General features: G+C 33.3%; 2 protein-coding genes across 2 annotated transcripts; one reads left to right on the forward strand and one right to left on the reverse strand.

Moving 5' to 3' along the window:
• Window positions 1-11,829: 11,829 nt before the first annotated feature.
• LOC107475628 (uncharacterized protein At4g02000-like) lies at window positions 11,830-12,309 on the reverse strand. Its single transcript, XM_016095294.1, has one exon. The coding sequence runs from the start codon at window positions 12,307-12,309 to the stop codon at window positions 11,830-11,832; it is 480 nt and encodes a 159-aa protein (XP_015950780.1).
• A 1,176-nt stretch (window positions 12,310-13,485) lies between these two features.
• LOC107475468 (anthocyanidin 3-O-glucosyltransferase 5-like) lies at window positions 13,486-20,102 on the forward strand. The gene is made up of 3 exons (XM_016095110.3): window positions 13,486-14,210; window positions 17,793-18,206; window positions 19,477-20,102. The coding sequence occupies exons 1-3, from the start codon at window positions 13,542-13,544 to the stop codon at window positions 19,996-19,998; spliced, it is 1,605 nt and encodes a 534-aa protein (XP_015950596.1). The 5' UTR covers window positions 13,486-13,541; the 3' UTR covers window positions 19,999-20,102.
• The last annotated feature ends 415 nt before the right edge of the window (window positions 20,103-20,517 follow it).

A 20,517-nucleotide genomic window follows, 5' to 3' on the forward strand; every position in this document is an offset into this window, starting at 1 on the left:
ACAAAAATAAAAGTCTCGTGGCTAGGGACGAGACAAAAATAAAAAAGTCTCCTCAAAGACCAGCAAGTGTGACCAAGCAAAAAGGAGGCTAAGATTCAACCCCCCTTCTCTTAGTCACTGAAAACCATCAATTGGTATCAGAGCTTGGTCTCAAAGAGATCAAGCTTTGCAGCTTGGAGAAAAGATCCATATGGCAGAAAGCAGTGGCTCAAATATGGTGTCATACAACCTTACAAAAGGACAGTCAAGCAACAGACTGCATCTTTTCAATGGAAAAAATTACATCTATTGGAAGGAGAGAATGAAGATATTTGTGCAAGCAGTAGACTACAGACTATGGAAAATTATCCTGGAGGGTCCTCAATTTCCAACCACCAAAAGTGCAGAAGGAGTAGTGTCTCTCAAACCTGAAGCAACCTGGACCGAAGAAGATAGAAAGAAAGTAGAGTTAAATGCCAAGGCTGTAAATCTACTCAACTGTACTATCAGCTTCGAGGAATACCGACGGGTATCACGATGCACAACGGCAAAGGAAATCTGGGACAAACTGAAAATCACTCACGAAAGAACCACCATAGTGAAGAAGACTCGGATAGACATGTTGAACAGAGAGTATGAAATGATTTTAATGAAGGAAGGAGAATCTATTGATGAACTGTTCGATCGGTTCAACACTATCATTGTCGGCTTGGATGCTATGGGAATAACACATTCTGATTATGTGCTTGTGAGAAGAGTGTTGAGATGTCTCACTAAAGAGTGAAAAACAAAAGCTCTAATTATCTCTGAGAGCAGTAGCCTTGATTCCATGACTTGTGATGATTTGAGAGGAAACCTTCTTGCTTTTGAAAATACATATTTGAAAAAGGAGTCAAAAAAGAAAGGAATTGCTTTTTCTTCTGTAACTAACCCCCTGGATGATGAATTCAGTGATAACTCCTCTGAAAATGAATTTGTGTTGTTTGCCAAAAAATTTAGGAAAATAGTGAAGTTCTTAGGCAAAGGCAGCAGCTCAAGGAAAATGAAGAAGGACCTTAGCAAAGTAACTTGTTACAACTGCAAGAAAATGGGGCACTTCAAATCTGATTGTCCCAAGTTAAAGAAGGAGGAGAAGCCAAAAAGAGGAAAGAAGAAGGGTCTGATGGCATTATGGGAAGACTTGAAAAATGACTCAGACAGTGATGAAGAATCTGAGACCAAGTCACAGCCTTGTCTCATGGCAGATCATATAGATCAGGTAGTCTTTCATAACCCTGACACTGAAGATCTTCATCTTATGATAGATCACATTTCTGAAAAAATAAGATATTTTCTGCTTGATAATCAAGATCTTGAACAACAAATTATCATTCTTAAAGCTGAAAATAGTTTTCTCAAAGAAAAGCTAAGGGAGGCCGAAACTGCTTGTGATATTGTGGAAGAAAATAAGCAGTTGAAAGCTCAACTTAGAAGTTGTGAAAGTGATCATTCGATAGTTGCATATGTAAATTGTTTTAAGGAAAATGAAGAGTTGCTGAAAAAGGTTAGAAGTCTTGAAAATGACTTAGCCAAGTTTACTCAAAGTTCTAAAAATTTAAATCAAATTTAAAGCTGGTTTGGGATTTTATAAATCTGATGAGAAACCTTCTTTTAAAAATAAAGCCTCGTCTTCTAATGACACAAGGTTTCAAGATCCCACATACTTTAACAAAATAGCAACTCCAAGATTTTGTAGGCTATGCAACCAAAACGGTCATTTTCCCATTCAATATTTTTTTTTTTGTGAAAGAATGATTGGTGATAAAGTTTACAAAGTTATTTTTTATTACAATGGTTTGGAACATAGGAGATGGTTTAACGTGAAAAGGATCCAAGAAGATTTGGATACTTAAGGTCACTTGAGCTCATTTTGTAGGTATGCCTAGCATCTAAGAGGAAGGAAAATATGTGGTACATAGATAGCGGATGTTCTAGACACATGACCGGAAAGACAACCTTCTTCATAAAGCTTGATGAATATGATGGAGGACTTGTCACTTTCGGTGATGATGATAAAGGAAAGATAGTGGCCGTTGGAAAAGTTGATAAAAGCTTTTCATCTTGTATAAATGATGTTATTCTTGTAAATGGGTTAAAACATAACTTACTTAGTGTAAGCCAATTGTGTGATTTAGGTTTTGAAGTTGTTTTTAGAAAATTTGTGTGTTTGGTTGTTTGTGAAAAAACTGGAGATATTTTATTTGAAGCTAAAAGATGCAACAATGTGTATGGATTAACTCTTGAAGACTTGAAAGAACAAAATGTAACATGTTTCACTTCTCTTGAATCTGAAAAATGGTTATGGCATAGAAAGTTGGGTCATGCTAGCATATACCAAATTTCTAAGCTAGTAAAGAAAAATCTGGTTAGAGGAATTCCTAAAATTAAATTTGATAAGGATCTTACTTGTGATGCTTGCCAACTAGGCAAACAAGTTAATCCTCTTTTAAACCAAAAGATGGAATTTCAACCAAAATGCCATTAGAGATGTTACACATTGATCTTTTTGGTCCAACAAGAACTCAAAGTCTAGGAGGTAAACACTATGGTTTGGTAGTGGTAGATGATTACTCTAGATTTAGATGGGTACTTTTTCTTGCTCATAAAAATGATGCCTTTCATGCTTTCTCAACTCTTTGCAAGAAAATTCAAAATGAAAAAGATTTAAAAGTGGCCCACTTGAGAAGCGATCACGGAAAAGAATTTGAAAACCAACACTTTGAAAAATTCTGTGATGACTTTGGAATTACTCATAATTTTTCATGCCCTAGAACACCTCAACAAAATGGGGTTGTTGAAAGAAGGAATAGAAGCCTTCAAGAGATGACTAAGGCTATGTTATGTGAGAATGAGGTTCCAAAGTTTCTATGGGCTAAAGCTGTAAATACAGCATGTTATATTTTGAATAGGACCATTATTAGAAAAGGGTTAAAGAAAACTCCTTATGAGCTATGGAAAGGAACCCCTCCAAATCTTAAGTATTTCCATGTTTTTGGATGCAAGTGTTTTGTGCTTAACAACAAAGAAAATCTTGGCAAATTTGATCCAAAATCGTATGAGGGCATGTTTGTTGGATATTCCACTACTATCAAAGCCTATAGAATTTAACTCAAGATCATAGAACTATAGAGGAATCCATGACAAACCCCAATTTGATGGTTTATCTTGTATTGATTTTAGGGGATTTTATAACCTTTTACCCACATTTATCCATTGAAATAGCATGGTTTTATAACTTCTCCTTTAATTATGCTTAAGAGTGAAAACATGCTTTTTAGGACTCAAAATAGATAAATTTAATTCACCTTGATTCCATTAGATACCTTGATATGTTTGTTAAGTGATTTAAGGTTTATAAGGCAAAGATTGGATCAAGGGAATGAAGAAAGAAGCATGAAAAGTTGGGGAACTCATGAAGAAATGAAAGAACCGGAAAGCTGTCAAGCCGACCTCTTCGCACTTAAACGACCATAACTTGAGCTACAAAGGTCCAAATGATGCAGTTCTAGTTGGGTTAGAAAGCTAACATCCGGGGTTTCGAAACGATATAAGATTTTCCATAGTTGCTACACGTATGGTGGCGCGCACGCGCATAGTACGCGCACGTGCCGTTGCTGCCACCTAGTCCACTTGAAGCAAAACGTGGCCAGCGATTTTAGAAGCCTTGTGAGCCCAATCCAACTCATTTCTAATGCTATTTAAGCCAAGGATTGAAGAGGAATCAACTGAACTTTTAACCATTAGTGATAGTTTAGTTTTAGAAGTAGTTTCTAGAGAGAGAAGCTCTCACTTCTCTCTAGGATTAGGATTAGGATTAGGTTTAGTTCTTAGATCTGGATTTTAATTCATCTTCTTCTAGTTTTATCTTCTCAATTCCTTGTTGTTACATACATTCTTCTTCCATTCTTTTATTGTAATTTCCTTTATGTTATTCTTATACTTTGTTGTAGATCTACTATTGTTCCTTCCATTTTTCTTTCAATTCAATAAGAGGTAATTCATAATAATTGTTCTTCTTTACTTTTCTATTGTTGATCTCTTACCTTTGTAGTTAGATCTCTCTTTAATTCTTGCAATTTATGTTGATTACTTTTATTGCCTTCTATGTGTTTGTTGAAATGCCTCTTCTAGCTATAGTATAGATTTTGTTCCTCTTGGCCTAGGTAGAGTAATTAGTGACACTTGAGTTATCTAGTTCCTTTGTTGATTGGTAATTGGAGAGATTGCTAATTGGTTTGGAGTGCACTAAAGCTAGTCTTTCCTTGGGAGTTGGCTAGGACTTGTGGCTCAAGTCAATTCATCCACTTGACTTTCCTTTATTTAGTAAGGGTTAACTAAGTGGTAGCAATGAACAATTCTCATCACAATTGAGAAGGATAACTAAGATAGGACTTCTAATTTTCATACCTTGCCAAGAGCCTTTTATAGTTGTTAGTTTATTTTCATTGCCATTTACTTTTCATGCTTCTTATCCAAAACCCCAAAATAACTCATAACCAATAACAAGACACTTTATTGTAATTCCTAGGGAGAACGACCTGAGGTTTGAATACTTCGGTTTATAAATTTAGGGGTTTGTACTAGTGACAAACAACTTTTTGTATGAAAGGATTATTGTTTGGTTTAGAAACTATACTTTACAACGAGATTCTATTAGTGAAATTCTAAACCGTCAAAAATCCAATCATCAATCCATACATGTTACTTTTTGTGATTCTAACTTAATTCCCAGTACTGTGATAGATAATAATTCAGATTGTGAAGAAGCTGGAACAAGCAAAGAAATTCCCAAGTCTGCTCAAAATGAAAAATCTGCCAGTCTAGTTTTGTCTCGTCAGAATGGAGGAGACATTTCCATTTTGTCTCCTGAGCTAGTAAGAGAAACTGAAACAGTAAGACCCACAGAAGTTCATCAAAGCTCAACATTACAAAGGAAACCTAGAGAATGGAAGTCTATGAGGGGTTACCCTCATGATTTTATCATTGGAGATTCTTCTCAAGGTGTGACAACAAGATCCTCAACCAAAAGACAATCTGAACCAAGTAATTTTGCACTCTTGTCACAATTGGAGCCTAACAATGTCAAACAAGCTCTTGAAGATCCATCATGGGTGAAAGCTATGCAAGAGGAGCTCGCCCAATTCGACAAAAACGAGGTTTGGACACTAGTACCTCATCCGGATGGTAAAAAAGTTACGGGTACTAAGTGGGTGATTAAAAATAAACTTGGTGAGGATGGACAAGTTGTTCGTAACAAGGCTAGATTAGTGGCCCAAGGTTACGATCAAGAAGAGGGTATAGATTTTGATGAATCTTTTGCTCTGGTAGCTAGAATGGAAGCAATTAGGTTGCCTCTTGCCTATGCTGCCCATAAGGGTTTTAAAATATTTTAAATGGATGTTAAATGTGCTTTCCTTAATGGCTTTATTGATAGAGAAGTGTATGTGGCTCAACCCCCCGATTTTGAACATAAGGATTTTCCAAATCATGTTTTCAAACTCTCTAAGGCTCTTTATGGCCTTAGACAATCCCCAAGAGTTTGGTATGAAAGGCTTAGTGCCTTCCTATTAGAAAATCAATTTCAAAGGGGTGCCACGGACACAACTTTATTCATTAAAGCATCTAATGATGATATTCTCCTAGTTCAATTTTATGTGGATGACATTGTGTTTGGATCGGCCAATGAGTCATTGTGTGAAGAGTTTGGAAAACTCATGACTAGTGAGTTTGAGATGAGTTTAATGGGAGAGCTTACCTTCTTTCTTGGCCTCCAAATTAAACAAACTCCTAGTGATACTTTTATTCACCAAGAAAAGTATGCAAAAGAACTTATCAAAAAGTTTGGCCTAGAAAACTCTAAACCAATGGGAACACCAATGCATCCAAACACTAAACTTGAAAAGGATGATGATGGCAAAGATGTGGATGAAATACGGTATAGAGGAATGATTGGTTCACTAATGTATCTTACCTCCTCTAGACCGGATATTGTTCAAAGTGTGGGTGTATGTTCAAGGTTTCAATCTAACCCAAAGGAATCCCACCTTTCGGCTGTTAAGCGCATCATTAGATATATTAAGGGAACTAATGATTATGGCTTATGGTATCCAAAATATGATGATTTTTGTGCAGTAGGATTTTGTGATGCAGATTATGCGGGAGATAGAGTGGATAGACAAAGTACATCCGGCATGTGTTGCTTCCTTGGAAGCTCACTCAACATATGGTCAAGCAAAAAAAAGCCACAGTGGCTCTATCCACAGCTAAAGCTGAATATATATCCGCATCTGTATGTTGTTCACAATTAATTTAGTTAAAAACGCAGTTGAAAGATTACAAATTAAAGATCAATAGTATACCATTACTTTGTGATAACATGAGTGCTATAAATATTTTAAAAAATCTTGTTTTGCACTCAAGAACTAAGCACGTTGAGATCAAATATCATTTTATTAAAGAACATGTGCAAAAGGGTACTATTGATATTCAATTTGTAAAATCTGAAGACCAACTTGCTGACATTTTTACAAAACCCCTCTGTGAAGACAGATTCTGTTCACTAAAAAAAAGTTTGGGAATATTTTATTTTAAGTTCTGTTGAGAATTTGTGAAATTCTGATTCTGTTCAGTTTTGTCTCATAGGAATGGACGAGATAAAAATAAAAGTGTTGGAAGGGATGTGATCAAGGGGGAGGCTGCACAGAATTTAAGTTCCGTGGGCCCTACCAAATATCTTTAACCCCACCATGACCGTTTTGTTAGTTTCTCATGTTTTTTTGAAAATCACAATCTCCTTGTGGTCTTATCAAATCTTGTTGAAAGAAGCATAGTGTCAAATCAAATCTTTCCTTTCAACTAATCCCTTGATTCAAGGAAACCACTTTTTCAAATTCTTGGAAACCACGCTGGTTAATAACCGCACCCTTGATGGTCATTAACTTCCTCCACTATCTCTTTCCAATAAGTATTTAATGCCTCTCTAACCTCCCTCCACTCACCTCACCCTTCGGCCTTCTCTTCAACCTCCATCTCCATTCATCTTCTTCACATAATGAAAAAGAAAATAGCACCTAGAAAGAGTGAAAGAATTCGTCTCTCTCAAAAATCTTCCACTCCCCAAACTCACACCCACATACATATTCACTCCACTTCTTCATCTTCTCTCTCACCTCCCACTAACCAAACCAAATCCATGAGGCGCAAAGTAATAGCCCAGAAATCCTCTAGAAGGAGGAAAAATGAAAAGAATAAGGAACCCAGCATTGAACAAGAGGAAGCATCACACACCTCACCAATTCCATCACCACCACTTTCTCTACCGAAGAAAGCCGCTTCCAGAAGGAGTTCTCAGAAGTCTAAAGGTTTCGTGTTGCACGAGACCAGGAAACCCGCAAATCTTGAATCATTGAAATTCAAGAAGAGATTTCACAAGCCACACTCTCACTATTATCCTTCAAGGTTCTCTACATGTGCATTCTATGAATTCCACCAGGAGGTATTGGAAAAGAGGCATATGTGTCTCTCATACTTGGTGAATCTTGATTCTCTGGCTGCCAAAGGGATCAACTTACATCCTCTGTTTGACAATCTCAAATGGTTCCCATTGTTTCTTATTCACAAAATGGTTTATCCAGGGTTGGTGAGGCAATTTTATGCTAATCTGAGATTGATTGATGGTAGTCTTCACTCCTATGCGAAGCGTGTGCATATCACTCTGAACGCTGAGACCATCGGCTCTGCACTTGGCTACACGGATGAAGGACCGAGGGTATACATTACTGACAAATGGGATGCACACGTTGGGATTACATACAAGCAAGTTCTTTCTCATATTTGTGCAAATATGTCTGGATTAGACGGCACTGTTCCTACTCACAAAGCTTTTGGACCAACCAACTCACTGCTGCACCGTATCATAACTCACATTTTGACCCCGCAGAGTGGTTCTCACAACAGGATAATAGTATCTGATTCTCTCATAATATTTGCTCTTGTTACTTCATCTCCTATTTCCTTTAGTTACCTCATGATTAGACATATGTGGGAGTCTGTAAAAAGTACCAAAAAGGCTAATTTACCTTATGGAATATTTCTCACATGTATTTTTGAGTACTTTAAGGTAGATTTAACAAATGAGGATGTAGAAAATAAAGTTTCTATGATCAAAGGAGGTGGAGCTGTTAAAGGAACCAAGAGTAAGAAATCCATGCCTTCAGATAGCAACTTTGAGAGTCAGCCTGAATCCTCCAAAGCAACTGAATCAATAAAGGAAATTCTCACTGAATTCTCAAGTATGTCTGAGCTAATGGTGCAATCTCATAGGGCGGCTCGCAAGCTAGCCTATGAAAATGAAAGGGCTTGGGGGAGATGTAAAGATAGAGTGAGTCTAATGCTGGAAAACTTGGAGAAGGATCTGGGAGTTGGTAGTGAAGAAGGCGCTGAAGATTCTGATTTTAATCTCTCTGATGATTAATTACTGTTCTCTTTGATATTGGCACTCTTAGGCTCAATTTGATACTCTGTTTTGTTAGGTTGGATACTGTTAGTACTATAACTATGTGATACTGTGTGAATACTTTTGGGTTATATTTTGCATACTCTGTTTCCTATGTCAAAATCTTTTTGCATGTGCCCCTTTGATGACAAAGGAGGAGAAAAATGCTGAAAATTAAAACTAGAAAACAGGGGATAAAATTCTCTTTTGAGAGTTCATGATCACCCTTGTTAAAATGATATACTTGATGCTTGATAGTGCATACCAATAATGCTTGGTTAATTATAATTGTGATGCATTTGTTTTGATATTATGGCTGTCTGGTTGTTAATTGATTATTAACATGTATTCATGTGATAGTTTTATCTTGATGAATATGCTTGCTACTAGTGGAATAGGAATATTCTGATTCATCTTGATAAACATGTTTGATGAATACTTTATTTTTTGCAATTCCTTTAAGTATTGGGAATGAAAATAAATGTTGAAAATTACTGTGATTATGCTGTGATTAAAAATATTTTCTTACCATAAATATGTTGCTCTGATTTAAATGGAAAATATTTTAAACAGTAATTTATTTTCAAAAGAATTTTTGGTTGATCATTGTTTGAGCAGAAAATCAAATTATTGATAACAAATGAGTTTTGATTATCATCTAACTCTGCTCATAAATCAAGCATTCAACATTTCAAAATTTTTATATGTTGAATAACATAGTTGCTTCAAGCTTGATTTGAACTGTTACAGGTTAGTGCTTTCCTTGGTAAAAATGGCATATATTAAGGGAGAGTCATGTAACAATTTGAAAGGGGAGAAATACAAATCTTCAAAGGGAGTATTCTTTACTCAATCTTAATTTTCTTTCCATTTCAATTTTAATAACGTTTGTCATCAAGGGGGAGATTGATGAGTTTGGAAAACTCTAAATTAATATTTGTGATGACTAAACATTATTAATATAATTAAATTACAAAATTAATTTTGAATTAAATGTTGATTAAATTAAATTCTGCAATGCAGGTTCTGCTTGGGCCAAAAATATTGGCCAGCCTAATTTGATGAAACATATTCAGCATTGATATAAATTTCTATCACTATGGCTGAATTGATTTGGGCCGAAATAAAAGAAAATTGGCAAGCCCAAGTGTGTTAGTTGTAGCTCAGCCTTGAAACAAAATGTCCAAATTAATTTTGGCTGAAGCAAGTTGTTATATTGGGCCAAATTGATCCATTATTGTTACAAGCCCAAGTTAATCATATTTTGCTATACACCCTAATGCATGATCCGAAAATAATTCATCAGGAAAGCAAATGTTGTTATTTGCCTTATGCCTTCAACGGATCTCACACTTCACAATGTGATGGAATTCAAATTTCATTAAAGTGAAGTTAATATATGCATTGGAAACATGAGAGAGAATGTCATTGATATGATTGATGGCATTAAGTCTACACGCTACTCAGGAAAGGAAAAGCAACTCCTACTCAATTAATTTGTTTAATTCATTTAATTGCTTCACTTCTATTTGTTTCCTCTCTCTCATTCTATCTTTCTTCTCTTTCGGACATTACCCAACAAACCATGGAAGCTACATTGAGCTATCGAAAAGAAGGAAAGACACGCCAAAAGACCATCATAATGATGGCACGAAAAAGAAAAAGAAAAGTATGCTGTGGCTGAGATTCTTATCACTTATGGTAACATATGGTGATGAGATCTTGGCTTCTCCATACCAAAAATAGAAGTAAAGATCTCGGCCAGCAAGTTGAAGATCTTTGGAGGGATGACTTGTCTCTGATTCTGCTCAACCACCACAGAAGGTAGCTAGGGTGGCTACGTGATGGAAGAGGCAAAGATTGGAGCAGATGAAGCCATCATCATCATGAAGCATCAAGGGCCAGAATTTCATCTTGGAAAGCAAGCCAAGGATGGAGCGCTCGGATTGATGAAGAGTGATGACCAAGGAAGAACTAGAGGTATTTGCATGTTGAGTTTTGCATGGGTTACCTCTTCTCTCTCTCTGGCCGAACCGGTTATGTGTGAAGGAAAATAAGTTTAGCTTGGTTTTTGTTTCAACTGTGAAGGCTTCCCTCTTCTATAAAAAGGGTGAACAGTCACGGTTTGATTTAAGGAAAAAGTGTGAAAGTGCAAGGCACAAAGTTCTCAGAGCTACCTGAGCTAACAGATTTTCTTCTCCTTCAATGTATTCTGTTTAGTATTTTTCTGTTTAATTTTGTCATGTCTTGAGTCTCATAGAAAAAGACAAACAGTGAGGTTTGTATGAAAAAGCCATAGAGTGGAAAAAGGCAGAGAGTGCAAAATTAAAAGAAGAAGCCATAGATGTCCTTAGAGTTCCTTTGTATATCTGTGTTGTGTATCATGATTCTGTGGAAATCTCCTTGTAAGTTGGGTTAGCACTTTACAGTCTGTAATCAAGAAGATTATAGTGAAATTCCATCATTGTTGTGATGGAGACTGGATGTAGGCTGCACTGCACTTAGCAGCTGAACCAGTATATATCTGGGTGTAATCTTCTCTCTCTTCTACTCTATTTCTGTTTCTACTGCACAGGAGCTAAAACTGAAAAAATATCTCGTGCCAAGTGACGAGAGAAAAATAAAAGTCTCGTGGCTAGGGACGAGACAAAAATAAAAAAGTCTCATCAAAGACCAGCAAGTGTGACCAAGCAAAAAGGGGGCTAAGATTCAACCCCCCTTCTCTTAGCCACTGAAAACCATCAATCACCAACTGTGACTGAAAGACTAAGAGCTTAGAAAAGAGTAAAGTAAGAGTAAAGAAAATTAGTAGCATCTATTAGGTATGGCTCACGAGTTCACGCACTAAATTGCTGGCTTCTTTTACTATCTCTGGTGCCGGGCTTATTACCTTCTAAAAAATACATCGATTCCTCGCTTTTCAAGTGCTCCAACACAGCGCCGCTATGAGGAGGGTCTTTTATCTACTGTCGAATTGAGCTGCTGCCCAGGATAAGACTCGTTGCCACCAATTGAAAAAGGTCTCTTCTTCTCTCATCTAGGGTTATTAAGCTTAGCCTCCATATTATTGAAGACAGGGGGTATTGAAACAAAGCATGAGAAATTAATTCAGCCTTCAACATGCATCTTGGACAAGTGGCAGGAGTGGATGCGAATTGGCTGTGAACTTGTTGCAACACCGGAAGCTTTTCATGAAAACTTTTCCATAGAAAAACCTTAATTTTATGAGGTAATTTCAATTCGCCAATGTCATCCTCTTTTACCATATCACTCTCTGTGTCCTTCAACGTATCATGGCAATTTTTCACCTCGTGCCCCTATTTTGCGCAATAGCTACAGAACTTTCCAAGTCTCTCATAGCGCAGTGCCACTTCTACCTCCTTTTTATTAGGTCCTGCCACTATTAACTGATCTCTCACTTGCCTGGCAGCATCAATATTGATTTTGGCCTTGACAATCCTAGTTTCTCTGTCTCGCATCTGAAATTTACCTACCTCCAACACTGTGCCCAGTTTCTCTCCCAATTTACGTTCAACTTCGAGGGTTTTAAACGATTCTGGCAAACCCCAAAATTGAACCCAAACTGGAAAATTGAAAATAATCTCTTCATCACAGTTCTGATCTTCCTTCCATCTCTTGACATGGAGCACATAATCTTTGAATAGCCATGGAGAACTATATTCAACACGCAAGACATCCACTTTTTTATTAAAAAAGAATTGAAAGGAATTATCTCCTTTGTCACTCACGCTAAATCCTTTCGGGTTTCCCCATATAACCTTTAAAGCATTTTCCATGATTTCAACTGAGAAGATTTTGGAAGCAAAGAATTTGCTGTAGAGATTATTGGAGCAAGCGTTAATACCTTCTGATATGTTTGTCCCTTTCAATAGAATCACATTTCTATCTCCTTTTCGATTGTCTTTCTCAATCTGATTTTCATCCCTCGTTGTCTTCACATGCAAATTACATAAATTTGTATTGGGATTTAATTGATGTTGACAATATAGCCTTAACGACAATAAAAATTCTATTAAAAAACTCTATCAAAATACGAAAACACCCTAACAGAACAATTTGAAGGAGTTTATTAATAGTCAAATTTCTTTTATTAATAGTCAATCATCCATTTGTTAACATCCAGATAAATGCGAAACTCAATTATCATCGCAGCATCCATAATAACGCAAACAGGATCAACCCTTTTATATTTGTGTATTAAAGAGGAGAAAAGTCAATAAAAGGCTTTTTTTTGCACCGTTAATAATTAAATTAAACATTTAAGAGCTAAAGAATTAACTGCATTTTCACTGTTTACTAATGACGGTACGAAATTAAATACACTTGTAAAACTCTTTTATATTATATGTTAAAATATAAATATATATTGAAAATAAATTAAATTACACATGTATTTATACAGAAATGTATTGGTGGCTGATTTTAGTGTACATATAACATTTTTAAACTTTTTATCAATTACTCTTATAATCTTATTTACTACGAATCATATCAAAATAGATGAAGTTTCGTTTTAAAAGTTGTTATATGCATAACAATCATTCATAAATAGACACGTCACAATAATTAACAATATATATAAATGTCATCGATAAAATTTACAAGATGAATTAATAGAAAAACATAATAAAATGAATTAATAGAAAAACATAATGTGTGTATTGTTTACTATAAAAAAAGAATTAGATTGATACTTTTTATCTTCGGAGAATAATTAGTCTAAATTCAAAATTTTTAAAAACTTAATTGTTACTTTACTCTTTATATTATTACTAAAATTAATGTAATATTTTTACAATTTAATCATATCTTTAATTTTTATTTTTATAAATTAAATTATATTATTAAATAATAAAAATAGTGGCTAATTTTTGTTTAAACCATAACAGAGTAGACATGATATACATAAATATTTATAGCTCACAACCCAATTGGCAGAGCATAGAGTTCAAACCCTTCATCAATCATTTGACTTCAAAAATTCATTTTATCTTTTACTTTCACATCCATGGCCCTCTCAAACTCTCATCATCATCATCATCATGTTGCACTCTTTTCTTCACCAGGAATGGGTCACATAATCCCAATTCTTGAACTTGCCAAACACCTTCTCACACACCAAAAAATCACTATTACCAAAATAACCTTATTCATTCCTTCGATCAATTCTTCATCATCCAAAGCTGAGAAAGATGTTCTCCAATCAACCATAAATCAAAACATTTCAATTGACATAATCCACCTTCCCCCAATTGACATATCCAACCATATTAGTAACAACGTTCTTGATCCTAATAATATTGTAACCTTAGAGACCAAGATAGCAATCACAATGCATGAAGCACCAAAACTCTTTGTAAGTGCAATTTCCAACATGAAATTCAAACCAACCATGATTATCACCGATTATTTCCTAAGCCAAACTCTTCCTCTAGTGAAGAAAATGAACAATATGGAAGTTCCTATGTACCTTTTTGCCCCAACAAGTGCATGGCTTGTTGCACTTGGTTTTCACTCACCAAAGTTAGATAAAGAGGTGGAAGGAGAATATCATAGCCATGGAGAGACACCAATATTAATCCCAGGTTGCAAAGGTATACATCCTAGTGATTTGTTCCAGATGATGGAGGACAGAACACATAGGTTGTATCTTGAGTATCTTCTCATGTGTGAGGCGGTAATCTCTCATAATAAACTCAATAATCTCTCGATGAAAATATGCTTTGACTTGTTATAATTTTTTAATTTCCAATATGTTACTAATCGTTATCTCTTATGCAAGAATATAGCATATACTCTTCCGAAAAATAAAAGAATATAGCATATATACAATTGAAGTTTGGATGATGTCTATGTTTGTCTTTATAATATGTTAAATTAAGCTTTTCATTAACAATTATTGAGTTGGTGTAGTGGTGAAAATATCTAGACCACATAATACTAATAAGGTCTTTTAATATTATTGTCAAAAATTTCAAACGGTCAATAATATAGCAACTTTTTAATAATTTATTAGTTTCTATATATAAGCTTTTATGGTGTAGATCCAAGTTCCCATCATAGTCATCATGTGGGGGCTTTCTCTATATGTTCATCATTTTTTTTTTTGGTTTATAGGTTTATTTTGTATTTATTTTTTTAGTTTTAAAAGTGCTTATTTTTTTAAAAATGTGATAAAAAAAATTTTATTATGAGAAAAGCTATTTTTTTAACTTTTTCATAAGTATTTAAATAGTTTTTTAAAAAATTATAATTTAATTTTAAAAATTACACCAAACATTAATACTATTATTTTTCATAAGCCAAAAACTAAAAAAAAAATAATTTTTGAAGCTTTACAAACGGATCTATAGTATAGCTAGGTTAATTTGAGTGCTTAATTAGCATTAAATTCTGAAGGGCTTCTCTAACAGTGTGATTTTGTACATTATCTATTTTGTTTTCTGAAGTTTTGCCCTTTCTGGGTAGACTCTTCACTTATCAAATAAATAAATAAAAGTTGAAAAACTAAAAATAGATAATTAATTAAAAAATTTAGAGAATAAGAAAAAATATTGAAAAAAATACTCTTAATAATATATAGAGTTTAATTTTGATATATTTATAATATAAAAAATACATAGTTATTTAATTATATTTATATATTTAAAAATTAGTTACTTTCGTTGATGTAAAAATATACTATTAGAGTGTACAACACTCCTTTACACTATCATTGCATAAAAATTAAATTAAAAATATTAAAATGAAAAATACTCTTAATAATATATAGAGTTTAATTTTAATATATTTATAATATAAAAAAATACATAGTTATTTAATTATATTTATATATTTAAAAATAACTTTTTAAATAGTAAATTTAAAAATTAGTTACTTTTGTTGATGTAATAATATAATATTAAATGAGTGTACAAAACTCTTTTGCACTATCATTGCATAAAAATTAAATTAAAAAGTATATGAAAAAACCATATAAACATATATACATATATTTGAACAAAAAACTATCAATTAACATCCATCTTGTGTTATCTGTAACACCCTACCACACAGAACCTTATACTTAAGTCGTAAAGTAGAGGTGGTAAGGTATTACGACCTCTAAAAGAAAATGATATGTACATAGATATAGTTGGATGAAATCATATCTAGGAGCCTTGAAGAACAAACTAAACAAAACGATAAACAGAAAATCGTGACACGCTCGCATGGATATTCGTAAAACGGACAGGTAAAATCGAAAGATAACTGAAAACATATATACATATCAGAGTTCCAAAACTCAGACAGCAAACTCCAGACTCGACCTGCGAAGCTAAGGCCGGCCAGAGTATATAATTATGTATATATACAACCCAAAATAAAACTCAAACCACAAAATAAACCCCTGTATCTCCAAGTTGACCTCTAGGAAGGACAAAACACAAAATATACATGCGGAGATTCTATAAACATATATACATAGCCTAAAACAAAATATGACAGTCCAAAAGATAGTTCTTCGCTCGTAAAGAGGATACCCAGACGCTCAACGAAGTGTCTCTCGACCTGCATCTGAAAAACAACAACATAGTATGAGATGAGAACCAGAGATTCTCAGTATGGTAAAGGTGCCCACATAATTAATATAAAAGGTCCCGGGAAAGCCAGAGGCATTCCTAGAACTTCGACACTCAGACTTCATCTTAATTATTCAACTAAACCAAAATTAGGTAGGTTATCTAATGTATTCAAGTTTTGAATCTAAATTTAACCTAACATTCTACTTTCTGTCGCTTCTAATCCTCTGAATCTCCCGTAGGACAACCCTCTTCACACCTCCGCCAAGAGGGGTTTCTCAGAAAACATTCACATATAATTCAAGCAAGGAAAACACAGATAGAGAAGCATTTGCAGCAAGTAGAACAAGTAGCAGTTAAGCAAACTAAAACGACACAGACTCAAACAAAGCAAACAAATGCATATGATGCATGCATGTCCTATGGCTGACGAGTCTCATCTGTCGGTTATACAGCCAACCCAACAAGTCCTGGTAGTTAACCATTGGATAATCCCTCTGTGTGCGCATCCCCAAGCTCAATAATATTCCATTGAGTTAAACTCCAAGCTCAAATATAATATTCCATGGAGTCACACTTTATAGAAATTTTAGCAATATCTCCTCTAAGACTCAAATTTCTGCCACCCTTCAAGAGTCCTAACTATCAAACCAAACACCTCTCAGTCATTCAAATCTTTTCCAGTGACAAATTATTTCAAAATCAAACAAATACCAATATTAAATCTTTTTTCAAACCGACCAACTTCAACAGCAAATTATTGACAACAGCTAAACCTCACATTTTATACCATATACACAATCCATCAATTATTCATTCATTTCATTCCTATCTTAAGGTCTTATAGCCTAAGTTTTCACGTGACATTAAACATTAACTACGAGAAACTAAAACCATACCTTCGCACGGAATCAAAATATTCAAAGCTCCGAAGAAGTTTTTTGACTGAGCTATCTAAGAAGAAAATGTCCAGAATCGTCTATGCCTCCTAAAACTCCAGTTGGTTAAATTCAAGGGGTAGAGGAGCTACGTCACCGTCAACTTCTACCGGTCAAAAGTGGTGCCAACGTGTAGAAGAGGAGGATACAAATACTTTTACTGGATTAGATTTTTGATTGGAGTTACAGATTGCAAGAAATCGAAGTCAAAAATTTGGTGGGGTTTACGGTCTTTCGTAGTTACATTCTTCTCTCTCCCGTTTTCTTTTTCTTTTTCTCTCTCGCATATGCTAATCATTTATATATGCATGATTAATTAGTAAGTCGCCTTTGGCTTTCTTTATTAGATAAATACACTTTATATATGTGTGCACAATGATAATGATAATATATATCTAACTTAATGAGAAATATAAACCGCCTTTGATTTCCATACTTCATAATTAATAATAGTAATAATAATACTAGAAATAGTAATGATGATCATGTAATAATAATAATAATAGTAATAATAATAGTAATGCAATGAATATAATATATATAAATTTATAATGCAATTTAATACTTACGGCAATTATATTAAAAAATTCTAATTTTATAAAATAAATTATAATTTATTTATATTTATATTTTTAAAACTGAGAGTCGCTACATTATCCATCTTTAATCAAGCCACAAGCCCCCCATTGTTTGTATTTTTTTTCTTTATAAATAAATATGTTAATAATAACTTTAGTAACTTATATATATTTGGAACAGTTAACATTGGCTGATGGGATTTTTGTTAACACATTTGAGGAGTTAGAGCCTAAGACACTTGAAGCACTAAGAAGTGGAAAAATAACAAAGGTACCCATTTTCCCAATTGGGCCAGTGATAAGGGAAACTAATGAACAAAATAGAAACCATGTTGTTGATTGGTTAGACATTCAAGAAGAAGAGTCAGTGATATATGTTTCACTTGGAAGTGGATACTCAATGTCACATGAACAAATCAAAGAGATGGCTATGGGGTTGGAGCTAAGTGGTAAAAAATTTGTTTGGTCTTTGAGGCCACCATCCACAAAAACTGGGAATAATAACTATTATCTCACAGCAGGTGAGGATGCTGAAACAAATAAAAAATGCCACTCATCAGTGCAAGAGGCTTCAACTCAGATGGATATTGAAAAGGTAATGTTCAAATTTTTGTGTGGATTAAGGGTTTGTTTGGGGAAGTTTTTAAGAAAATATTTTTTTTAAGTTATTTTTTTTAAAAGATATTATAAAAAAGTAAGTAATTTTATATTTAGATATTTTATATAAAAAAATTTTTATTTATCAATTATGTTTGAATATAATAATATAAAAGTACTTTTTATTTATTTATTATATGAAAAACATTTTTTTTAAGGAAATTTTTTTTAAAAAGATGTAAATTACAGCTTCTCAAAAAAGATATTTTTTTTAATTTTTCTAATATTTTTACTTTTACTACTAAAAATTTGCCAAATATACTAAAAAAATAAAAAAATTATTAAAAAATATTTTTTATTAAAATAATAACATCCAAACAAACACTAACATAAGTTAATATAATATCTCATTGTGTTCTATTCTCCTCATTCCATAATATCTATCTCGCTTGTGATTCTTAAAATTTCAAAATGTTTATCCTATATATAATATGAATTTAATGGTGATATATTGACAGAACAACCATATTAACTGTATAGTAAATTAGTTATTAAAATTAGTTATTGGTATAAACTATATATTAAAATAAAAAAATATATTAATAAGTTAAATAATATATATATTTATATATAAATATATAATGATTGATTTTAGTTACTAATTTTAATGTATAAATAATATTTTTGTTGATATAATATAAAAAATTTTACACAATTTAGATTCATATAATTAGATCGATGACCTTTTAAATAATAAATTTATAAATATTAGTAACTTTTATTTATGTGACAGTAAACTTGTTTGTATAAAATATTTTATACTAATAGTTTATGAAAATTAAATTAGTATAATATTTAAATAGTATTAGTTTCTTTTTTCTAAATTTACTCCTAATAATGATGTAATTTGAAGAAAGAGAATAGTGTAATAACAATTGTATTAATTGAAATTTGTCTTTTTAGGTGAGATTAATTTAATTTGGTCTGTTCACGTAATTTCTACTACTATTATCAATTTTTTTTCTTGGTCCTTGTGATTTTTAATTTTTGGCAGATATTATAAAACAGAAAAAGTATACTCAAATTTACTATTTGTCAGAATAATCAAAATATATTATTCCTACATAAACTTCTTGTTTTCAATAAATTTAGATAATCCTAAAATTTTGTTTCTACTTGTTATAGTTCATGCTATAGGTAGAATTAAATCAATCCTTATTTTTAAAAATTAATTGTTCATATTATTTTCTTAACCAAATATTTTTCAGATAAATGTAGACGACCTTATTCTTAAAAGCAAAAGTAGCAAAACAAATGGTGCTACTAAATCTCAAGAACCAAGTGATTTTCCAGAAGAATTCTATAGAATACAAAGCAATGGGATTGTTGTAATGGATTGGGCACCACAATTAGAGATTTTAAATCACGCATCAATTGGAGGGTTTGTGTCACATTGTGGATGGAACTCAATCATAGAGAGTGTTTCATGTGGTGTTCCAATCATTGGTTGGCCACTATTTGCTGAGCAAAGGATGAATGCATCAATGCTACAAGATGAAGAAGTTGGCATTGCAATTAGATTGAATGTGTCAATGTCTACAAAGATTGTGGGAAGTGAAGAGATAGGAAAAGCTATAAGGAAGATAATGGATAAAGGGGATATTGAAGGGTGTGCAATTAGGAAAAGGATCATGGAGCTCAAACACATAGCTCAAAAAGCTTGGTCTCATCATCATGGTTCCTCTTATTTTGCACTTTCAAGAATCATTAACTCAAATGGTGTGTCATAATTTCTCATTGGATATTGGACAAGAAATCTTTGTTTGTAAATCAAACTTATGTGTTTTGGAATAAAGAAACTGTAGACAATCCTATGATATTGTTTACTTTACCAAACAATATTAATAAACAAAATAAAAATTGAGGCATTTTTCATAAAGTGCTGGCCAGCTGAGTTTTAATCTGCCATACAAAATTTTGGTTTATCACTTGGGATATGGCTGGGTGTAGTGTGTGTGTGTTTTCCTATGTCTGAGGTTTATGGTTTCCATTTTTTTTTTGACATGGCCCATGGACTTACGATTCAAAAGTGGTAGAGAAAAAACCCATAACATAGAATTAAAAAAATTCAATCAACTTAAATTGGTCGAGTGGTCAGTTCACTCGTCCACTTAAGTAAGTGTCGGGAGTTCGAACTCCGCCTTGTGTATGCAGCAACTCATTGGTCAGCGGCAGACCCTTAAATGAAGCTCAGATCCGCGACGAATTAGTTCTTAACCTGTTGGGTTGGGAAATACCGTTTGGCTAAA

Source organism: Arachis duranensis, chromosome 2 (assembly GCF_000817695.3).
Source record: "Arachis duranensis cultivar V14167 chromosome 2, aradu.V14167.gnm2.J7QH, whole genome shotgun sequence".
In the NCBI taxonomy this organism is placed as follows: Eukaryota; Viridiplantae; Streptophyta; class Magnoliopsida; order Fabales; family Fabaceae; genus Arachis; species Arachis duranensis.